Source organism: Teleopsis dalmanni, chromosome 1 (assembly GCF_002237135.1).
Source record: "Teleopsis dalmanni isolate 2A chromosome 1, ASM223713v2, whole genome shotgun sequence".
In the NCBI taxonomy this organism is placed as follows: Eukaryota; Metazoa; Arthropoda; class Insecta; order Diptera; family Diopsidae; genus Teleopsis; species Teleopsis dalmanni.
The window spans coordinates 175,581,233-175,604,974 of NC_051846.1; the positions used below are offsets into that span (position 1 = coordinate 175,581,233).

Sequence of the window (23,742 nt, forward strand, 5' to 3'; positions counted from 1 at the left end):
TGTTGTGTAGTGGAGTTTATTTAAAAAACTCTAGATATAGCCAAATATTACAGGCTAACCGTTGAATAAAATGTGTTGCAGACAGAAGTTATTGCTATTACAAAAGCAATACCTTATATTGAAGTTGAAATTATATACAAGAGGGAGGTATATATAAAATTGTTAACTGATATTTTCACATCAAGCCTTCAAGTCGTAGTATATTGAATAGAAAGGTATATATAATATTAGTACGATATTGATATTCACATTTCTAAATAGCGGTTAGAGGTAATGAAGAATTTTGGCACAGCTAATTCTTTTCAGTTGAATATGTTTAAGCCTCCCGCTATTCTCCCAGTTTATCACCATATCACCCACTCTCACTATCGACGGATTCTGTCTCCACTTACGCGTTATAAACAGAGCCTTAGTTTTTACATTATTGATTTTTATTTTCCATTTCTGAAAATACTCCAGAATGAGGTTTATATGCTCTAGAAGTGTGTTCATTATGTTGAGAGCACATTTCATCTATAATAGTAAATTTCATTCGAAGCTTTCTATTCCTGTAATTTTATAGACCCTATCAAATGTACTTATTATCTACCTATGGACAGATTGTAAATAAATAAATAAAAATATAAAAATAATGAAATAAAATAAACTAAAAAATAAATTTAAAAAAATGAAATAAAATAAAAAAAATACAATAAAAAAAATAAAATAAGCAAAATAAAATAAAATAAATAAAACAAAAAAAATATTCACATAAATTTTTTAGTGAATTTTGCACGAACTATTAAAAACTACTACATATAAACTGCTACTATATATTTATAAACTACAAATATATATAAACTACTATTATATATAAACTAGTATTATATGTAAACTAGTACTATACATAAACTAGTATTATATATAAACTAGTACTATGTATTAACTGCTACTATATATAAACCATAAGCTATAAACTGTATATAAACTGTTTATAAACCCCTATTGTATATAAACTACTACTATAAATATACTAGTACTATATATATACTACTACTATCTATATTAACTACTATACTATTAACTATTATCACTACTACTTTATACTATAGCCGTTTAATAAAAATGTTTCTACCACATGGTAGTTTTTCTCCTTCATCCTTAATTTTATTGTTGTGCTTTTGATTTATAATATATTTCTGGGTTGGAACTATTAATAGCAATTAACACATCTCCAGAGTCTATTCATTTCACAGTAAGGAAAGCATTTCGATTTATTGAAAGTTTCAATTTTTTTATACAAATCCATATACATATACAGCACATAAAAACTCATTGAAAAGCTTAATAGTTATGAAAAATAAAATGGAAACTCCAAAGCATCAATTTGTATGACTGCATCACTGATTGCAGTTCATACTGTGGTATTTGAATTTAAAATTTATAATACTTACAATTCATAAGTTTTAGAATAAAATTTTATATAAAATATTTTTTAATTTTTCTTCATTCTTCTTCTGGTTTCCTCCACTTCAGCTGCATTTTTTTTTGTCTTTTAATACATACATTTATATTGAATTGTAAGCCGTTTGTATTCACGAGCATAAAAAAATAACAAGCAGCAATGCAAATGCAGAAATGTAGTACAAAGACAATTAACAAGTTTGCAAGGATGTGCTTATTGTGTAGTATGAAAGTTTTTTTATTTTTTCATTTAAATAAATTTTTGATATATATATTTGATTTTTTTTAAGTTCTTGTGGGAATGGTATATTAATAAAAGAAGTAGATACGCTTAGTGATGAGAAGAACATTTTGAATGACTGATTTAATTACTTCTGTCAATGTATTTTTTGTTATATTTTATAACAAATATATAATACTTTAAGTACTTCAAGGAACCATAATATAATGTGTATCTTACTTAAAATTTTCAAATGTTCCTTAAATTTAATATTCTCTGAAATGCATCTAGTGGCCTTGCATTCTTCAAATCATCCACTCAAGCATGTCAAATACACTTTTTGCCATTTTTCGATTATTTTTTACAGTTTTGTGGTTAAATTTTGAATGGCATGGCACGTCCAATGCACTTCATTGTTACAGAAAACTGTAAAAATTGTTTTTACTTCCTACACGGTTGCAGGTGTTATTGATGTACTCGACATAACGTCTCATTAATAAAATTTAAGTACAAAAGAATGAGAAACATTAAGTTGCCACTTCAGAAAAAAATGAAGCCACTTCCCTGCATTGCAGTAAATAAAAATAAATAGCAATGGCATATATAAATGTACATATTAGTGGTATGGCATCCGCAGAAGCCAAACTTTTCTAGAATTTTTATATTAAATTACATATACGTGAATTTTTAATTTACTGGGTATGAACTAGCTCATCAACATTCGCATTATGCTTTTTTATTGCAGTATTTTTAAAATAATATAATTAAAAAACTCAAAATTATTTTGTATAAAAATTGGTTTAAAAAAATACATGGATTAATCCAGGAACTTTATTAGTTTATAAACTATATACGGACTATAAACTAATTAAAAAATTCAAATATTTCCTGAGACCACTGATGATGAGTACTTGCCAATACTTGAAACAACGTTGTATGGTCAACCAAACTTCAACAAATTAACTAAAATTTTGGTTGTTGTCTTTTGATTTCTATTCGAACCCTGCTAAATAGACTATTTTCGTCTAAGACGCGTCATTTTCGACAAAAAAGAATTAACACTAATAAATTATTAACTTATATTTACTGTGGGACATATTCAAGCAGTTATGGTCACGTCAAAAGTAAATCGTTATTATTTTCAATATAAATAAAAAGTTTGAGAATGAGAATTGAAAAGAAATTTTAAACAAATTTTTGTTACGTAGTGTTTATCCTTACCTCGTCATGTAAGCCTACTGGTGAAACAGTGTTACACAGTAAAAAATTTCAGGATTTGCGCTTTTTAAAAGCACAAATATGGATATACTTACATATCCATACAAAAAAAAATACTTTTTAAATCTGAATGCAATCTAAAAGTATTAAAATAGTAATAACACTATGAAATCGACGATTTTGATCTGACTCTGCATGATAACACTCTGCCATTACCAGAAAGAACGTTAGGCTACAATCAACAATTGTATATTTGCATAAAATAACAGATAAATAATACCATACCCATAAGTTCAAGTGTCCTGACAACAAAATAAATCACAATAGACCGTCCAAATTGTCATATTTTAAACCAACTAAACTCAGTAAAATGGTAGCACGAAGGCTGTGTTGTAAACGATTGTTGGACAGCTTATTGCCCAATATAGAAGTCGCTTGGAAGATTAAAACAAAGCTACGATCCTACGCAAAAAGTTGGAACTAAGTCAAAATTCAGATAGAAACCAATAGAAAATATTTATTTTGGCCCCCTTGGCCCTTGTAGGAATTAAAAGATAAAATGCATATATACAAAAAATTCATATTGATGTGAAATAGTATTTAACGTATGCTATTGCATAGCATGTCAGCTGCAATACTAAGTTGTTCAAAATGTTTAATGGACGGAAATGAAATCACGGAAAAGAATTTAAGCTAGTTTGCTTCTTAATATAATTTGCTGCAAAAACAAAACACGTCTTGTTCTCTTGATCTTGAATCTTCTTGAGTTAGTGCTATTACGCACTTTTACTCTATAATGACTGGGGGGCTTATCTCTACCCCACACTAGGCTTTAACTAGGCTAAGAAATCATATCATTTATTTGTCTTTTGACGAACCTTAAATCAGCATATCTTCCTGAGACTTCAGAAGTGGACTTGAGGATTGTTAGGGCGGGGTTAAGTAGCGTATCAACTTTAGTGAATAATTTTAATGATTCTCCATTTAATCAAAATCGGTTTTTACGAAAGGATTTTCTGACGTCTGAAAAACCCGGAAATTATAGGAATACAAGCAGTTGCGTTGTTTTGTTGAATATCGCTCTCAGACAGATGATGATCTTCTAAAACTATATCCTAAATTTTTGTAACGATTTCTGGTGTTGATACAATTTTAAGATACATTTACAACAAACAGTCCCCTTTAAAATCCATTGTTTTCATTAAAGCAGATTCATCCAAACAGATTTATCATTCTGATATTACTTTTCATTGTTTCAGTTGTTAAAATATACCCTGAGATATCAATTTTAAATAATTTGTAAACTAAGAAACCATTTCAAACCGAAATGATATTTTGACTATATTCATTCGACGGATTAAATAAGAAATGACGTTAATATTAGTTGTGATACTGACAAAAAGGTAGCGCTCGACGTACTTAATGAATAATCTTTTATTGAAGTGAGACTTTTAAATTTTGTATTTCTATATATAATTATTATTAATTATTATTGTTTATATTCACATGTACTGTATATATCAGCAATAAAATTTATTTCTTATAAAGCTTTCAATTTATTTAAAATATTTCATTAGAAGGCATAGCTTTTTTATTCGAATTAAAGAACACTAATCAAGTTGTTTAGTTGAAATTTTTATTTAAAATCATTTGTTTCGTAAAATTAAAATTGTTATCTATTTTTACTAAGATAAAACTAACCCCTATGTAGCTAAATATACCATCAAAATTTCATGTTCACTACTCTTTCCCGAATTAAAATTACAGTCAACCAGTTTGCACATTTGGTGAATAGGTTATCCGGTAAGGATTGGATTATTTCAAAATGGCAACTGCTCAAAAATTTAGAATGGTTCAAAAGCAACTAAGAATAAAAGTAAGTACTTTTAAATCTTCAATTTGTTATATATAATAAAAATCTTTAATTCTTTCAGCCTTGGACTCTAGCAAAAAATGCTTCGAAATTAGTTGGTAAATGCGTGAATAAAATTTGCAAAAAGGATGCTTCATCCGGCCCAAAAGCTAATACTGCATCTCCATCCAAAGTTAACATTTCTAAAGATGGTGAGTACTTATACTGTACTTATACTGAGTACAGTTCATACTGTAGTCTCGGCAATTAGAATAAACTTAGAACCTATGGTCAATCGCATATTATTGAAAAATAAGATTCTATCATTTATTCTTTTATATAAATACTGATTTCGATAAAAAATTTATTAAATAATTAGTCTTTTAAAATTTGCAAGACAAGATAAAGATACATTGCAGTATGTTATATTTCCACCCATTTTTTTTGAAATATTTTTAAGTTTGACATAAAAGAAACCAATAAAATATGTCAAAAATATTCGGAATTTTTTATAAATTTTTTGATATATTTTTAATGGTGACACTTTGGTGCGAGTTGTGGACTCCAATTGGGCGCCAAATATGAGGTGCTCCAAGATCAATGTGAAGCCGCTTATGGACTATCAGTACCTTATTTGTAGGTTAAATAAATATAAAATTTTTTTTGAATAGAGAAGATCTTAGCCAGTTAATTATTTAAATCGGTATTTACCTATACTAATTTTCACACGATTATATATTATTTAATTTTATAAATTAAAATAGACTTAATCAGTTTCTTTTGAACTATAAAATGTGTAATTTATTGCTGTCACAATAAAGTGGTGTCCAAGGTAAATAAGTAAAAACTTGAACGTAAGAGACTTATAAGATAGTTTAAAAATAATAAACGCAAACACAACAGCTATAGTATGTATAAGATTCAACTTGTTGGCGCAAAAAGCCGAGCTCTAAGCCATACTAGTTAAAAATAATGACTGACAGGGTTGTAATCCTGTTATGGATTACTTTAAGAATCCTTAGATTATTTGATACAATTATTTTGATTATTTTGAAATTAGTTGAATCCAGTTCAGCCTAAGCTTCAATTCTGCTTTACTTATATTTAATTCTACCTTTAAAAATATTAATACTCTCCAAAACTGAATATTTCCACAGATGCTGCAGCCGCTCCCAGACAAGAAAATAAGGGACCATTGCGTATGTTAAAATCTTTAGGAAAATTGCGTCAAAATAAAAATGCAGCCGTTGATCGTGCTAAGCAAAAATCACAGTACGATGAAGTCCTGATGGCAAAACCAAAAAATTTAAATCCAAAAGATGATGATGGCGCTAAACCGCATCCAGTTCACAGCAAAGTCAATTTTGCAAGAAATGCACGTGAAGGGATTCAGCGGAAATTCTCAACGTCACCAAATAATCGAATGAAGTATAAGAATACTTATAGTTCGCCCGTTGAATCAAGCGCTGGCGTTTTTCGTCACGACTCCATATACTATGCGAATAGCGTTGAAAATAACAAAGTACTTGCTCGTAATCAGGATGCTGAATTACCACGTAAAAAGAATAACAACAGCTTGAACAACTATACCACAACACGCAATCAGCACATGACAGTTGTCAAAAATCGTCAGCAGGGGACTTCAGAGGCACTTACGGGATTTAGCAAAAGTTTTAAGAATGATCTTATGGAGATCGACAGTATTATTAAACAACGTATTGCAATTGGCAAGAAGAAAAACGATGAGTCTGAGCGTCCTAAAGACCCAATGCACAAATGGCTTCATCCTCCAGCTGATCAATTACTAAGTTGCAGGAACGAACGTAATATTCTTAATTTTGAGGTCATTGAGCAGCAACGTCGATTACAAGAAATAGAGATGGAACGGCAGACAAAACTCTTGCAGAAGTTGGATTCTCATTCATCAAATGTTTCTGTTCTGTCGAAATCAATTAAGGGCCATTCCGATCCTTTCTCAGTATGTAACAAATTTAGATCAAGTAAAGTAAATGTGAATAAGTCAACTACCCAGAAGAAGACTAAACCTGAAACCAATGCGGAAAACCCTAAATCTGATAAAGCACTAAAAATGTTAAATAAGACATCTGCTGTTGCTGCTGCAGTATCCTCAAATCCCAAACCAATCCGTGGTAGCCATGAAGGACGATTCAATCATATTGCTCACTTAAATCGACCATTTAAGTTTATCCACACTTCCTCAAAACATAATTCGTAAATTTACCGGAAAGCTAAAACATCATATATTGTTATTTTAAAAAGGGAAAACGATTATAAAAGTGTAACTAAAAATTTTTGGTTTATTAATTCTTATATCAGTTAAATTTTTGGTAAGACCGGGTTTGCAGTCAGAATAGTTAAATGATGTATAAATTAATAAGTAAAAATTTTATTCACATATATATGCTAATAAAAATGTAGCAAATAACACCAAAAAAGTAGTATATTATTAAAATAAAGAATAATCCGAAAAAAATAAATTAAGAAAAAATAGAATAAATTAAAAGAATATTTTAAATAACATCAATAATGTATGTGCATAACTATACATATATCTATCTAATTAAATGTACTTGTATGTATTTCCAAAAGTTCTTTTTAAATAAATATTTTTTTATTAAAATGACATGTAACAAAGCGACGTAGCATATTTCTGAAGTATTACTTCTTTTAAGAAACGCAAAGATCTCTATCGAAATTTTATTCTGGTCCTCCTGTAAAAGTCAATTTTTATGCTAAAATTTGTTTTTCGTAATTTATGGATATACACGGGTTCGTGTTCCTAACTTAATTCAAGTTTACCTAACTCATATTGTTTTTTAAAAACATAAAACTATCGCCTATATTTCAAGCCTTCTCTCTCGGAATAATGACCATCTCCCATACAAAAGAGATGTAATATATGACAAAAATAGTTTTGAAACCTTTAAAAATTGAATATCGTCACATAACAAATTCAAATTAATTTCCAGATATTTCTGTTAGAAGTAGTGGTGTTGGGTATTGAAAAGCATGGCATTCTTTTCACTTGAGTGAGCATGCATTCCTCCCGCATTGTGCAATAGCCGCACTCCTTTCGTATTCTCTCCAATACCATGCCCAAACTTTCTAGACTTTTAAATTTTAAACCTCCTTATATTAACCCTTCTTCTAATTGCAATGATAAAGTTCGCACACTAATCTTCAGGTCAGTGATAGATCATTTCTCCATTCATTCTTAGTATGTTGTTTCAATGGGTTAAAGTCCTACTTATTTTGTGATAAAAAATTAAATTTTTTAAATATTGCAGTACATATATGGAGGTATTCCTATTTTCCAGGCACTTTGATTGTCAAAGAATTTTAAAATATTTCAATATAATATATAGCTTATTTCTGGATGTATTAATGTAATGTATATTTGGCAAATTTTTACATTAATTTCGACGAAATCAACGATTTACAATAAAATATCCAAATTTAAAGCTCGTTATCTCGAAAACTATACTATATAATACATAGCGTAGTAAAAAATGTTTTTATCATTTAAATTATAAAATTTACTAGTTAAGTTCAGTTTTTATTAAAATTGTTGTTAATAAATATTAATGTTAAAGAAAAACTATGTATATTCATTAAAAGACAAAAATTAACAAAAATAGAAAATTAAAAATAAAAAATAAAAAATTAAATCTCAAAAATATGCAAATCAAATGAATTGGCAATCGAATGGAATCCTTTACATATCGTCAAATTGTGTGCTTTAAAGCAAGTGAAATCGAAAATTCAGTCGAAAAAATTGCGGTATAATCCTTTTGCAAGCGTGTTGAAAGCATCGTATTACCAACAGAAGAATATGTATATACAATAATGACCAAAAGCGAAACCCAGACCTTATCGCAAACCTCGACAGATGCAGATACGAAAACAGACACTTAAAGTGGCTATAAATACATATACAACTATATACATATTTATCTGAATATTTAAGTACAAATGTATGAATGTATGCTATATATATATATAAATATATATATATAAGGAAATGTTGTGCATAATTGATCATGTGGCATTATTGGTTGCATAGTATTCAAATGTGTTTTCATACTCAAGAACAAGTAAAAGCCAACAAAACGGAAAAAAGGCAACAGAACCCTTTTACAATCAAGGATTTGTTACATTTGCTTTAAATTCTTTAAATGTCCTTTAGTCATATATGATTACAAAACAAAAATAAAATAAAATCTTATAATTTAATTCTGTAAAATTAGTTCAATTATATGCATCAAAAGACAAACCACAAAAAGATATGTTAGTAACTTAATTTTAACATAAACGTATATTTGAGTTTTAAATACTTAAATAGAACGAAATTTATAGATAAAAGCAGAAATTGTCATTAAATTAAATAAATTGTAATTACTTTATATATGCAAAATGGAATGGTTGAAAGGGAAATTTAGTCTTAGCATGGTTACCTAAAATACAATGACCTGAAAGTACACATACTACGAGATTGATATCTCTACGGAGAATCTCAATTAGAAAGTCTGATTTTCTTTCATTGGAGCTAGCCAAATTGCATACAGATGCCTGCATATCGTTGAGTCTTCCCAACTTTTGTTAAAAATTTCGGCACAGCAAAAACTCAGTAAAAATTTACATGATGTCAACGATATGCTCAGATTGTTTAGGTATTTCAAACGGTTTCCTGAAGTCCCTTGTCTGGCTAAGGGGCTTTGTTACATACTATTCTCTAAAATATTTTGAAATATCAATATATTAAAGCATAAAGTTAATAGTAGTTCCTAATAATGTTTTTTAGAAAAACACTTAATGGTATAGATAAGAACAGCAATAAAAACACTTGACTTAAAAAATACTAAAATATATCTCATGTGAGTATTTGATGAAAAAAAACTTTCATTTCAAAATCAAAAGCGCAAAATTGCAACGTTCAAGCTGTGGTCAGCTAGAGTGGCTAATTCCATCTGTCCAATTGTCAGTGGAACATATAAAAGGCACAAATGACAATTTCTTTGATCAAACTGGCCAAATTGCAACAAAACATGAGATTCTATTTGAGATTTTATTGCATTTTTTAAACTTTCATAAAAAACTATAGTTGGCACTTTGTGTGCACTTATGAAAACTGTCATCAACATTTCAAAATTTAGTCAATAAATGGCAAAAATATTATATATGAAAATGAGAATGAAAATAACTGAACATTCTTATTGGATCTTGATAATCATTTTATTACTTCTGCATTTTTTATAATATTATGGGCTCTACATTTTAATAATAATAATATATATGGACAATATAATGACGAACGCATTGGAGGTTTTTTATTTAGTGTAATTATTTCTTTTACTTTTTATTGTATACGATTTATCAAGATATTATTATCGATATATTTCTGTTAATAATAAAGTCATTTATAATATTTTGTATTTAAACTTTCTAACAAAACTTTTTTGATTTGATTTACCTAACAGTTTTTAACAAACATTTAAAATCAACTTAAGTTTGCGTTCACACCGGGTGTGTTAATGCGTTTTGATGAAGAAAACTGGTTTCTAAAGGTATCTAATATATCATTGTTATTGGAAAGGAAAGTAATTCTATTCTTAAACTAGTTTTAAATGCGTAGATGCTTTTGAAGTTCAAACAACTTTATGAAATATTATAATGTCATTTTAAAATTAATATTTTAGCATTGTAATTCTCATCCCCACACATAAACAAAGTGTGAATATAACAGCTGATTGTTGAACTAGTTGTCAGTTTAAACAAGTTTAAGATTAGTTTAAAACTAGTTTGCTTTAATATATTGTTGTTGTTGTTGTAATTTGAGTTACTGCTATTGCGCACATTTACTCTTTTGTGGTTGGGGGCTTATCCCTGCCCCACACTAAACTTTAACTATACTAGAATTATTATCATTTATTTATCTTCTAATTGATGACAGACCGTAGATCAGCATATCTTCCTGTGCGTCCTGAGGGATTGGGTAACGTATCAACTTTTGTGAATAATTTTAGGGCGCTGTCCTTGATATATTTTTTCATTGAGTCGATTCTTAGATCTATATGCATGCAATTAGTATCTTTATAGTAACCTATGCTCTTTTGACAGTAAACAATTATTGGATTGAAATTAATTTTAACTCTTTTTTTATATTCTCATTTAAATTTTAAATTAAAAATAAATACACAAATTCTAAACGTTCAATTATATCAACTTTAATTAGAATATATAAATTGATAATGGAATCAGAACAAAAAAATTTATCGGAAAGTAGCATTAGATTAGAGGTATTTTACAAATACAAGATTTATGAGTTTTTTAAAAATAGTTTTTGTTTTAAGAAAGTTCTGCTCTCTAATTCTACAAATGCAAAATTAATTTACAATGTCTCACAGGAATTCGGTACGTTAACCAAAATTTAATTCGGTTTAATATATATATAAAGAAAATACAAAAATAATTATTAAGTATAAATTAAAGACCAAAAAACATCATTTTGAAATTCTTATAGATAATTTTTACAATTCAAATTTTTCAGTGCAGATGTGAAGTCTACTAAGAACAGCATTGTGTTAAATAAGAAAGAAACAGAAGTATATAGATATAATATTATTCAAATTAGATGTGTAATATGTATAATTTAATATATAACTAACACTTCTTTGAAAAATGTAGATTTCGGAGAGAAATGAATCGGAGAGCATTGTGTTAGATAAAGAAGAAACGAAAGTAAATAAATATTAAATATACAATTTAATAAATAACATATCTTTAAATAATTTAGATTTCAGAGAAAAGAGACACGGAGAGCATTAAAATAAATAATGAAGGAAGACCAGTATGTAGATATTACTTATATAATTTAATAAATAATTAACATATCTTTAAATAATTCAGATTTCAGAGAAAAGAGATACGGAGAGAATTGAGTTAAATAATGAAGAAACAGATGTCTGTAGATATTACACATATAATTTAATAAATAATTAATATTTCTTTTGAAACTTTAGATTTCGGAGAAAAAAGATACAGAATTAATGACAGACAAAGAATCTTTGGCAGAAATTCTCCGCCAAACAAAAACAGAAACAGGTAAATATTATATTAGTTTTTAAATCATTTATGGTCCATATTTCCATATTATATACGTTATTGAAATTAAGAAAACAATAAGTACACTCTTAACAAATCAGTTAATGATACTTTCAGGAAGATATTGATAGAACATTCAATGTTTACATTTACAGCACCACAAATATTTATTTATCTGTTGGTATAATTTGTATAGTGGGTGATTAATTAGATGAAACAACAAAAGATTATCAATATCCTGTACTCAAGTAACAACACCATATCTTCATTACAAACTAATGGATTTGTAGATATTTTTACGTTTCAATGAAATACACTTTGAACAAATTAATACTGAAGTAAGCTCTATTGTTTCACTCAAGCATCTTATCAGTGCTCAATTCAACTCAAATGTATGCATTACAATTAACAACACAAGTGACGTCCAACACGATACTAAATTTACTGCAATATTTTGTAGTAGATCTTTTGATTAACAAAAACTCCATTAAACTATTAATTCGAACAGATTTATCATTTTGTGGTCCAGAACTCTATATTATTAAACCGCACTTGAGTTGTAGATTTTCATCAAATTTTTGTTTCTGTATAATATTTGGGCTTACCATTGTCTTTCAACAAACTCCTAAAAGTACTGAATCGGTATTGGTTTTTCTTTTTTAAAATCATATGCTTTTAACATCTATATCTGTAATTTCACAAAATTGGTGATCATATGTCTATAGCGATCAAAACTGTTTCTTGACGTACCCACCAAACGAAAACTAAAAAAAAATGATTTGAAAAATCGTCACCAGTTTTAGTTGGTAACTAGTTAACAGCTGTAATCATTACCATAGTGAATTTTAAAAAGTTAAGCAAGATAAGTGATAGATAAACTATATATACTGTAAAATGACAAACCTTGAACCAAAAATTTATAACTTGGATCACAGTTCTGTTTAATTTCTAACAATAAAACAGTGCTGTCAAATTAGAATCATCCTTTATTTATATCTGCATGAGTTCTTATCTAATGAGTATATTATTTCAGAAACCGATGATATATTTCAAGGAAAACATTTCAGTAAAGATGATTTGCCTTGTCAAAGAGAGATGGAGAATACAGCGAAATCTTCAAGTCACTTGAATAAAACTGAAATAAACACAATGAAAAAATTGACAAAAAAGGTATCTAATTTAAAAGATTTTGATCAAATTGAGCACTTGCTAAGTAAGTTGAGTCTAACAAGCAATATCTCGTTAGAAGAAACAAAATCAGATAATTTACTTTCAAAAAAATCAACAACCTCTAGGCTAATAGATAAACATTGTTTGGGAAAATCGAAATCTGACTTAGATATGTTAGAATTTTATAAAACTCAATCTATAGAAGAAAATAACTCAAGCAGATCTAGTAGTACTTCTGTGAATTCGAATGACTATTACACCACAATGAATAAGGTATTCGGTGATCTTCATGATTTTGTTAAAATCGAAATTCCCAAGTTTTCAAATGGCGTACAAATTAAAAGTGAACTTAAAGAACTAAATAAACGTATTGGAAATATTATGAAATTAGCATGTGAAGTGAAAAACGATTTACTTGATTTGATGCCAACAGAAGAGACCGACACAGAGACAACTACAGACGACGATGAAGTGAACACAGAACAAACTACTGACGATGATGAATAGAAATATGTAACTAAACAGATTAAAATATTTTATTATGAAAACATATATTTAATAAAACATAGAATAAAGTTATTTTTTCGCATATGCATTCTATAATTTAAGAAACATATTGGTGAAAAAAAATTGGAGGACTAACAATTTGAAAACGAACTATAATATAGATAAGATAAAATTATATCGGTAATCCTAAAGATCTATTTAGGTCTATTGCGTTAACATATAACAAACTCAGAGGTTTAAAAACCAACTTGAACCTTTAACAAATATTAAAAAGCTATTTAAAAGGAGTTCATGGAGTTGGCCTAGATCCTACAAAAAAAAGGAAGCACCTAAAATAGTAAAGAGGCAACAGGCATGTGATAGGGAAGTAACAAAGCATATGTTAAGCTCCTTCATCGTTCTCTCCACAACTGCGGGGGTGCCTGGCCAGCTCATCTACCGAAAATATCTTTATGATCGGAAACTCGAAATAGAGATATAAAATATCTGCATCGATATCGCGTTCAGAGATGTGTAACAATCAAAAACCGTTATAAATGTATATTGCACTAAACTTAATAACTTCAAAGCAGCTGGATTGTCTGATAGTATGTATATATTATGATAGTATGTAATATATTGTTTATATTATCCACTTTCAGACAAACTCTAGCTTCCTAAATAGCGATTACCTCCACCTATCAGGAAGCCTATAATAAAAATATTTATTCAATCTTTCTGAAAAAAACAACACCGCCTACACCACTACTCATTGTAGAGAAATGTTAAACTGCGTCGGCATCTCTAAACGAGATGTGTAACAATCAAAAACCATTCTAAGTGTATGTTGCACTTATCTCCATTAGTGACTTTAGAACAGCTTTGTTGTGTACTTATATATTACATATATACAAATATATATATACTTATTAAATACATTATCCACTTCCAGACAAGCTGTAGCTTCCCTAATAGCAATTACCTTCACCTTTAAAACATTGAAATGATCAGAAGGAATATAATAGGTAGAAAGAAAAAAATAGATAGAAAATAATATTACAATAGATAGTGGTGTACCACCTATAATAAATAGAGCCGTGTGTCACCCGACATTATATTTGCTATCAAAATGATCTATAGAAGAATATAAAATAAAATTAAAAAAAAATTTTTGGTTTTACAATGCTATATTTAGTATCTTAAAAATTATTTAACTTCTATCCATTTTCAATTTGTGTTTTATTAACAAAATTGAATATAAATTTAATTTGAAACTTTAAGTGCTTCATATATATAAAATAAACCACATAAACACATTAAATCTATAAAATGAAATGAACTCAAGAACATGAGAACATCGATTTATAAAATCAAGTTCAGAGTAAAATAACAACTATATATGCTATACACAGTACAATAGTCAGTACAATATACAATATATAACCGAAAGGATTAAAAGCAACAATATAAATGCAGAAAAAGGCAATACAAATACAAATAAAATGGCATTTCAAATAAGATTGCCTGCAATAAAATAAAGCTACCACGAATCCTCACTCAGACCGAATGTGGCATTTAAAGCTTGATTTTCTTTTATGTGAACTGCTCTGTTTGCCTGCGAAATGATTGTTGACGGAGTATGGCGATGTCTGTGTGTTCATTTCTGGATAAGGGGAATAGTTATTTGTGCTTGTATATGTATGTGTCTGTGTGTCCACGCTATAGCATCATATTGTTTGCCTCTATGAACAAAGCGCTGCTTTAATGCCCATATTAGCCATTATTGTTACAGTATTTGTTTTATGTTTATGCTTCTTCTTATTGCTGTTCTCCCTGCTGTTGTTTTTACTGTTCGCCTAACATTGTTGATGGTTGCGATGCAATGTAAGATTTTGTGGTCATTTCAAAATTTTCATTTTATTCGATTTGACGCCATTAAAGTAAAATTGTTTTATTTTTTGAAGAAATTTATTATAAAAATCTAATGCAAATTGATTATTTGTAATTATAATGTATTGAAATTGTTTATATTATTGTAAAATACCAAATCTGTATGTATAGATCATCAAAATAGTTTTTTATTTGTAATTTCAAAACTAAGTTCTTTAAGGACGTATATGAAATCAATGAAACGCTTCTACAAGCAATGAGATCTACATTACGGAACCACATATCTGTACAGATAAACCATTACCGCGCTATTTACTCCCATTAAGGACTTAAAAAGAAAAGCATCTACCTTCGTTAAAGTAACAACAATGTATATAGATGTTATTTAATATTTGACTACAATATTTGGTTTATAGATGAATTAAAAAATGAAAATGTACAAACCGTAGAAAATATCCAATACAAAAATTTTTTATAGAATTTTATTTTATACTATTGATTGAATTTGATTTTATAATATTGATAAAAATGTGTGATGTAAAATGTTATAGAACTCACTATAAAAATACTAGAATTTTCATATATTTAATTAGTCCCCATCACCCGACATTTCAAGCCACAAACACTCTTAATTTTGACCCCTGGCTTGCCAACAAGCCCCCCAATACCATATCTTATACTTATTTATTTATTGTTGTTAAGGGATGTGGCACTGTGACCATCAGGTCTATTGTGCCCCTTTCTGAGGCACATAGTCTTTTAAGGCCTGTTGCGTCGTTAAAAAATAGTATAAAATCTACTTTACAGAGTTTTATTGCCTCTTCCATAAGTATATACATTCCCAGGAGTTTATTCCGTTTGTGCATTAGCGCCGGGCATTATAACAGCACATGTGTGGTCGACTTCTCAATCTCTTCGCAGAATCTACAGTTTGCGTCTGTATACATACCTAGTTACGATTATTATTTTTTTTTTTTATTATTAAAGAGTAGATGTGAAAATTGCCCAACAGCCAGTACTGTGGCCAGAAAAGACCTATTGTACCAGTTTCACTATTGATTAAACAAAACCCCTTAAACCTTTGTGAATAAAGTCTAGAACTAAATCTAGAAAAGATTTCTTAATCTGTTCTGGTGACAGAAATTCTTTATGAAATTTACGTTATTAAAGGTGGACAGTCACAAAGTACCTAGTTACGAAACCTTATACTTTGATAAAAGGCATTCAGATACTTCCATCACCCATTCTATAACCATCTACAACTAAACTACATCTCCCCCTAACCCGTTTGTGTAATAACACGACGTGCTCCAGCCACCCTCTTTTCCTCTATACTACGCCTATGATTTCTAGCTTAGACAAACCTTAACATCTGGACACTAAGCCGCTTTATTTGAGCTTTGTCCACTAATTTCTGAAATGAAATTAGGTGAGTTTCATACCATGGACCTGGAGGGCAGTTCACTTATTCATTACTAAGAAATGTTTTTAGTGAAATAAAGTCCAATCTTTCGGCAGAGTCTTAATAAATTAGAAATCTATGTATAAATGAATATGCCAAAAATCAAAAATATCAAAAATACATTTTAAAGTACTTATTTGGTTATCAAAAAAATAAATAAAGTATCCAAAAGTTTACAATGAAAAATTGAATACATAAAAAATAAAAGTTACTGGAATCAAAATATTTTTTTTTTCTAAACACAAGGCCTCCGCTAAGATTTGGCCATTACTTAGAGAAACAATTTGCTTGTAAGTAAAATAATTTCTTATAACTCCTTTTTGATATCGTGATATCTTCAATTACAACGTGTGAAACTCTCTCCCTCCCCATTTCACCCTCCGCCCCCCTCTCTACATCCCTCTCTCTATTCCCCTAAATCTCTCCCGTTCTGTTATTCTATGCTTATTTGGTGTTTTGATAAGATCTTAATCTTAATCTTTTTTTAAGAGCAAACATAATAGCAGACCACTGTTAAAACCAAATTGAAAGAAATTTTATTATGTTTACCGCTCAGTACCAAATCAATTTCATTTTTTTAAATCGGAATCTGGACTCATCTTAAATATTTCAATGAATTATTTATAAATGTACACATTTACATAATACTGAAAGATTTTTTGTAATTGGTATATCTTAAAACTCTATTCATTGCCAAATTCAGCGTAATTATAAGCTCTCCAATGAAAACGTAATTTACTGGACATTATAAAATTTCTTCCTATTAGCATCACGTATTCCGCAAATCATTTGCCAATGTTAAGAATTTTTTAATATTAAATTTTTTTTTTAGCTTTTTTCAAACTGTTTGCCTTGTAAGGCTTCTGCGAATTTAAGGCTTTGTGCGCTCTCCTCTTTTACCACAATTTTATTATGCATTCCTTCCTAAGCTATAAACGGCGAATGCACGAATTTAGTACTTTTTCTTCGTCTTCATCTTCCACACTTTATTGTTTTTATGGTATATTATTCAGGTCAGGGTTACAATGCAAGCAAAATAAAATAAAAGCGCATCGTTCTATTGCACAAAGAATTTTTCAATGCCGCACACATGCCGTGCACCGATGGATCCATTCTATAAAGTGAAGGAAAAAAAGGTCCAAACTGCCAGTGGAAAATGAAACTTAGCAGAAGTAATAATAGAACTAGAAAATGGAGCAGGATTCAGGAAAAAAAAACCAAGAACACAATAAATGTTAAGTTGCGTATTAGGAAGGCAAAAATTTCAAATCGCATTTAATGTTGCAGTTAAAGTTGCATTAAACCCAAAGGAAAGTGAAAACACACGGAAATAATTCCGTTTTTAAAATAAATTTTATTTTCTCTGTTATTTCCATTTCTACTGGCGTTGCAACTATTTTGTGGGAACTGAAGCCTAACTTTGTTTGGACTAATTTGCCAGTTAGCAAGTTTGCGTTCTTGCGTTGTTGCGCTTTTGCGTTTTTGCTATTTTTCGTTTTTGCAACTGATGTTCTGTGAATAAGAGGATGAATAGAAGGGGTTTTAATGGCTATTAGCTTTAATGTGGTATGAGTATTTATAATTGAATTTGTATTCAGATGTTAAGTATATATAAAATATTACTTATTAGCCACATATGAGGATATGTGACTAGATGAGGATAGATAAGACCCTTTTAATAGTAAACAAATGTATAGACTAAAGTAAAAAAATGTTTATTTATAAGCTAACCAAGTGTTTCTCAAAATTAACGTTTTGTAATATCAAATTATACTGGATATTTTGTGCATAGCTTTTATAAATACCGAAGATGGTTTCTTGATCTCAGAAACGTAGAAAATCATACTAAAGATAGTCCATATTCAATATTAATTAGATAAAAAAATATGAAAAAAAGTAATGTTATAGAAATATTTAATCCAAAAAACTGAAGTCATTTAGTTTTAAAACCATTTAACATCTTTTAATTTGATGCATATGTTAATTATTATTGGTTGCTTAAAAAAATGGACATTTTTTCAGAAAACTTCAATTGTTAGAAAATTAATATAATTTCTTTTCATTCGTTAATATATTAAATTCGTACAATCTTGCAACAATTTTTTTCAAAAAAAGAGTTCGATCCATGCACACGGATGGCAACGATTATTGGCAATCGATCTTTTAGGGGAACTACTTTGCGCATTTTATTGAAAGTATAGAAAATACCCTGTATATTTATTTTAATTTATACTAAAGCTTTTTGAAACATCTCCATTCAAGGCCAATGGCGATGTGCTGATAAAAAGCATGCATCAGCTCATCTTCAGAATATGTTTTAACGATATAATACCTGTCGTGTACAAGTTACTTTCAAGTATACTGTGTGAAAAAGGTTGAAGCCATATGTTGTCTCACTGATTAGCCTTAATCACTGCGTCTTTCGATCGGGACAATTCACTTTTGACGAAATATTTACAAATCCTTCAAAAAACCTACAAGCACAACATCGACACCCACAATTTTAATGCCGATTTAATGCAGCTTTCAACTACTTTATAAGAAATATCGTTTACATAACAATGTCTGAGCTCGTTATAGCTGTAAAGTTAATACTATACTGTATACTGTACCCGTAGCTCCAGAATCGAGTTAGAATTGAGCTTCTCCGAATTTGCATCGCTACAAAAGGTGATTCCTTATCATTTGATCTTTTCAATTTCGTCATAAAAATGATTATGCCCATAGCAAGTATTTATCACAATGGCATAATATTCTACAGACACAGAGATATCATTGAGCGTAGCGTGATGTTACAGCTACCTTTGCTACTATCAAAACGAAACTACGATAATGATCTTAGCGGTGAATGTGTGTTACCTCTGCTTGTTGGTAGTGTTGAAGCTCTCAGAAGCCGCTCATGGTACGGTGGCTAGCCCAGTCTGCTCGCTGATTTTGGTGTGGGGTTCTTAGCAACTCAGAATTCGCTATCAACAACAACAACAAAATATTCGTGCAAAGGATATAATAAAGAAATAATTTCGACATTTGTTGACATTTGTTGTTGTAATAAAGGTAAACTTACTTATCTAGATTTTATTTGAAAAAACCTATTTATGGCTATACATTGAAATAAACTTATAAACACATTAAGACAGAACTTAATAAAATTACCAAGTATTATACGAGTATTTTATTATAAGCGCTTGTTACACCTAATAACGTATCATGTTAAATGTGATTTAGCATGTTAAATTTTTGAAGGTAACTGTCGCCATGCACCAACGTATGCAATTGTTACTTATTATACATATATAATGTATCCTTTTAAAGGATATCAGTGTAGAAAATTGTATTTTGATTTTCAAAACGAAAAATCCATAAGAATTTGAAGAAACAATCGTTTCAGCTAATAATTATTTAAAATTTTTTAATTTTTTATAGAAGACATTAGATAAATATCTTCTTCTTGTATTGTTAAATGAACTAATTTGAACGAAAACTGTTGCTTACGGTAGAAATAAAAATTAAAAAGTTGGATTACAAAAATCTTGAATTTTTATTTTTAGCCTACGATAAAAATAAAAATTAAGAGAATTACTGTCTTCCACCAGAGTGAAGCACTGCGGTCATGGGAGCATTTTTGTGCTAGAAACTAATATCAACTAATATCAACCAAGAATTGGATCTTACATCACAGTATTCTCTTCCTGGTCTAATATTCCATATCGGCTTAGTATGCTCCATCTGACCCATACCAAATGCGTAAAGTCACATAGTATGCAACAGTAAAAACACAGAATAAATATAACACAGAAAAAATTTCTGTTAAAATTCGCTGTATATATATTTTAAATGTTAAAAAACAAGTACCAAAAAAATAAAATAGACCCACTGTGCTGTTAACATCAACATTAAATTAAAGAGAGAGAAAATGTAAAAGCTTTCCTCTTTTCATTTAAGAGAAACTAAAATAAAATTGCTTTTGTAAATTGACAACAGCAAAATAAACACAAAAAAGCAAAAAAAACAAAAACAATTGCTCTTTTAATTACGAATGTAATTCCGCACAGAAACAGCTGCACTTACACACGTGTTTTTTAAGTTCAGAAGTTAAAACGCCCAAAAGTATGCAAAGTGACTTAATTACAAATGAAATACGAAACAAGTAATAAGAAAAACAAAAAACAAAACACAAGTAACAATAGAAAACAGAAAACAATTTTTCTGTGCATGAATTAAAATGTTTGTGAGCGCGTCGAAGTGCTTACAACAAAAACAAAAACAAATACAAAAATAAAAAACCTTGTTTGTTTGTTTATAAACAAAATGCAGACATGCAAAAAAGTCTCAACAAAGGCAAACACGCAAACATACACAATGAAACAAAATCTTGCTTTGGTGAACACATTTTCATGCACAGACACATGCACATACACAGTATAATGCAAAGTTAAAAATTCTTTTGAAATAATTTTTGGGTCAAAAAATTGACCCAAATTCAAAGCAATTTGCAAAAAGCGTTTATGTGTGCAAAGATGCAATTGTGTTTTTGTGTTTTTTGTGTTTTTGTGCAATTTACATTTTTTTCTTTTACTCGTTTGATTATTATTATTGTTGTTTTTGTTGTTGTTGTTGCCATGTAAAGTGTAAAGAAATTTATTTGATTTGTGTGAGTTATGTGCTCACTTTATAAAAACTACTTTGTTTTGGTTCAGTGTGATTGGAATTTTGCGGATATTCAGATATAACATAAAAGCAAAGAATAAAAAAAACAAAGAATTTTTTTTTGAATGTCACTTCAAATCAAAGCCAAGCGGACAAAGTCAAACGAGACCAATTGAAAAATAATAAAATATCCTTGTAAAAAGTTTTTCACTTGCACTTTGAAATGCTACACTTCGTGCTTGTGTGTTGGATTTGTTTTGACACTTTTTGTCCCAAAAAAAAAAAATATAAAATGCAGCAAAATTCAAAAAAAATAATAGAAATTAAAAATATTAAAATATAAATTTTTTTTTGCAGTTACTTTAGAGATGATAATTATAAGTGATCCTTAATATAGTGCATAGTTATATGTAATCGCCGCGATCCTCTATTTAAAAACCTGTTAACTGAAATTAGTGTATTATGAAGTATATATCACACTCCTAATGGCACCCTTATAAAACATTCACACTGTCTCATTTAAGCGGTTTTGCTCATTATAATCACTAATAAAGGTAATTTACAATAAATAAATCTTTTATATAAATGAGCTTATTATGAATAAATCAGCTAATTAAAAGCTTGAATATCAAATGCAACCCGTAACAATAAATTTCCCACAAGGGGAATTACCAAAATTGAAATATGTGTAACATGTTTTCTACGTAAAATGTAAGCAAAGAACAGCTGAGAGGAAAACAAAAGCAGTGAGGAAGAAAGTATTTAATAAAATCTTTGTTCTTCTTATTAATTGAATATGTAATTGATATATAGAATGTATATAAATAATATAAAATGTCAATTATATATTTAATTTTTTTGTGTGATGTATTATTAAGTGAAGTTTATAAGAGGTTATAAAAGTTCTATCAGCTGTATAAATGAGTTAGTTATAATGTGAACGTAAGCAAATGCCTAAATGAGACAAGTAATCAATTCTCGTTGAATCATTTAGTGAATATCCCAATTTGAAGCTCTTTAGAGCCAAATTGTAATATATGAGATATTTTTCTTCTTATAGTAACCTAAGATACTCAATCTTTAGATCTCCAAGTACAAGAATGGAAATTTGTAAAAAAATCTTCATTACTCAAAGACCAATTCTTTATAGTAAGAATTCTTCAAGCCGTTAAACCACTGCACAGTGTGGTAGAATTAAAATTAAATGAATAAAATTTGGTATTTTTTAAACCAGTAATAATGTCAAATTTGATACGCAGAGTCGCTGTTCATTTGCTAACTGACCTAAAGCCGTACTTGACTTGTAAGTTCGAACTTGGAGTTTTGTTAATAAGCTATAAAAGATCATTAACAAATTTACTTGCTGTGATATATTAAAGCTGTATTATATTAGATATTATTATTAACTTATATTATTTATATATGATATGTTCATACAAATTAAGTACTCCATGAGTTCAAGTCTTGGCACTTGCAGTTTCATAAAATTATTTAGGAATAATTAAATATAAAAAATAATTCCGAAACCACTGATTATGGATATTTGACTCGAAACAGCTGTAAGGTCCGCCAAAAATTCATTAAGTTAAAATAATAAAAAATTTTGTTGTTGTGATTTACTACTGTTCGAAATACCTATCTATAGAAAACAATAGTTTTTATTCAGAATTGAATATCTTTCGTCAAAATGGAAATGACTAATCATTTTATGAATATTATAGTATAATAGCCGTTACTTTAATAGCCGTTTTGTGGTAATGTTGAAGTGTAATTCAACGTAAACTTGTAGATATTCAGTTTTAAATAATTGAGTTGTTATTCCTTTAACTATTAATTTTAATGTCCTTTTTAGATGTTATTTTTCTTAATATGTCCTGTAAGGCTACTGAAGGTGATTGCATGCAAACTCTTTACATTTTTTGAGTTCTTACCTTTAGCATTTCATACAAATTTATTACATTTAGAATATCGATGAAGGTAAAAACTAAATAAGGACACTTTGTTTTTTTCATTTTATGTTTTTTTTTTTGAATATTTTCTCTTTTATATATTTATTTTTATATATAGTATTTTTTTATGCACTTTTTCTGTCTTCACAAGGACTGAACTGACAAATGGTTTGTTTTTTCCTGCGACACTAAAAAAAATTACAAAATTTGTTTTTGTGTCATTGGCAAGTTCGTTGTTATTGTTGTTTTTGTTGCTTTTGTTGCCTTTGTTGCAGCTGCTGAA

General features: G+C 28.7%; 2 protein-coding genes across 3 annotated transcripts; both read left to right on the top strand.

Moving 5' to 3' along the window:
• The first annotated feature begins 4,520 nt into the window (after nucleotides 1–4,520).
• On the top strand, nucleotides 4,521–7,189 carry LOC119670316. 2 transcript variants are annotated; one of them, XM_038080529.1, is made up of 3 exons: nucleotides 4,521–4,757; nucleotides 4,816–4,945; nucleotides 5,891–7,189. In XM_038080529.1, the coding sequence occupies exons 1-3, from the start codon at nucleotides 4,707–4,709 to the stop codon at nucleotides 6,967–6,969; spliced, it is 1,260 nt and encodes a 419-aa protein (XP_037936457.1). In that variant the 5' UTR covers nucleotides 4,521–4,706; the 3' UTR covers nucleotides 6,970–7,189. The 2 variants fall into 2 exon arrangements, with proteins under 2 accessions (XP_037936457.1, XP_037936458.1); XM_038080530.1 differs by lacking the exons at nucleotides 4,521–4,757; nucleotides 4,816–4,945 and adding an exon at nucleotides 5,247–5,369.
• A 3,767-nt stretch (nucleotides 7,190–10,956) lies between these two features.
• On the top strand, nucleotides 10,957–13,177 carry LOC119670839. Its single transcript, XM_038081266.1, has 9 exons — nucleotides 10,957–11,050; nucleotides 11,105–11,165; nucleotides 11,307–11,356; nucleotides 11,439–11,492; nucleotides 11,548–11,601; nucleotides 11,661–11,714; nucleotides 11,774–11,855; nucleotides 12,889–13,025; nucleotides 13,102–13,177. Exons 1-9 carry the CDS (start codon nucleotides 11,003–11,005, stop codon nucleotides 13,153–13,155), a joined length of 594 nt encoding a protein of 197 aa, XP_037937194.1. The 5' UTR covers nucleotides 10,957–11,002; the 3' UTR covers nucleotides 13,156–13,177.
• The last annotated feature ends 10,565 nt before the right edge of the window (nucleotides 13,178–23,742 follow it).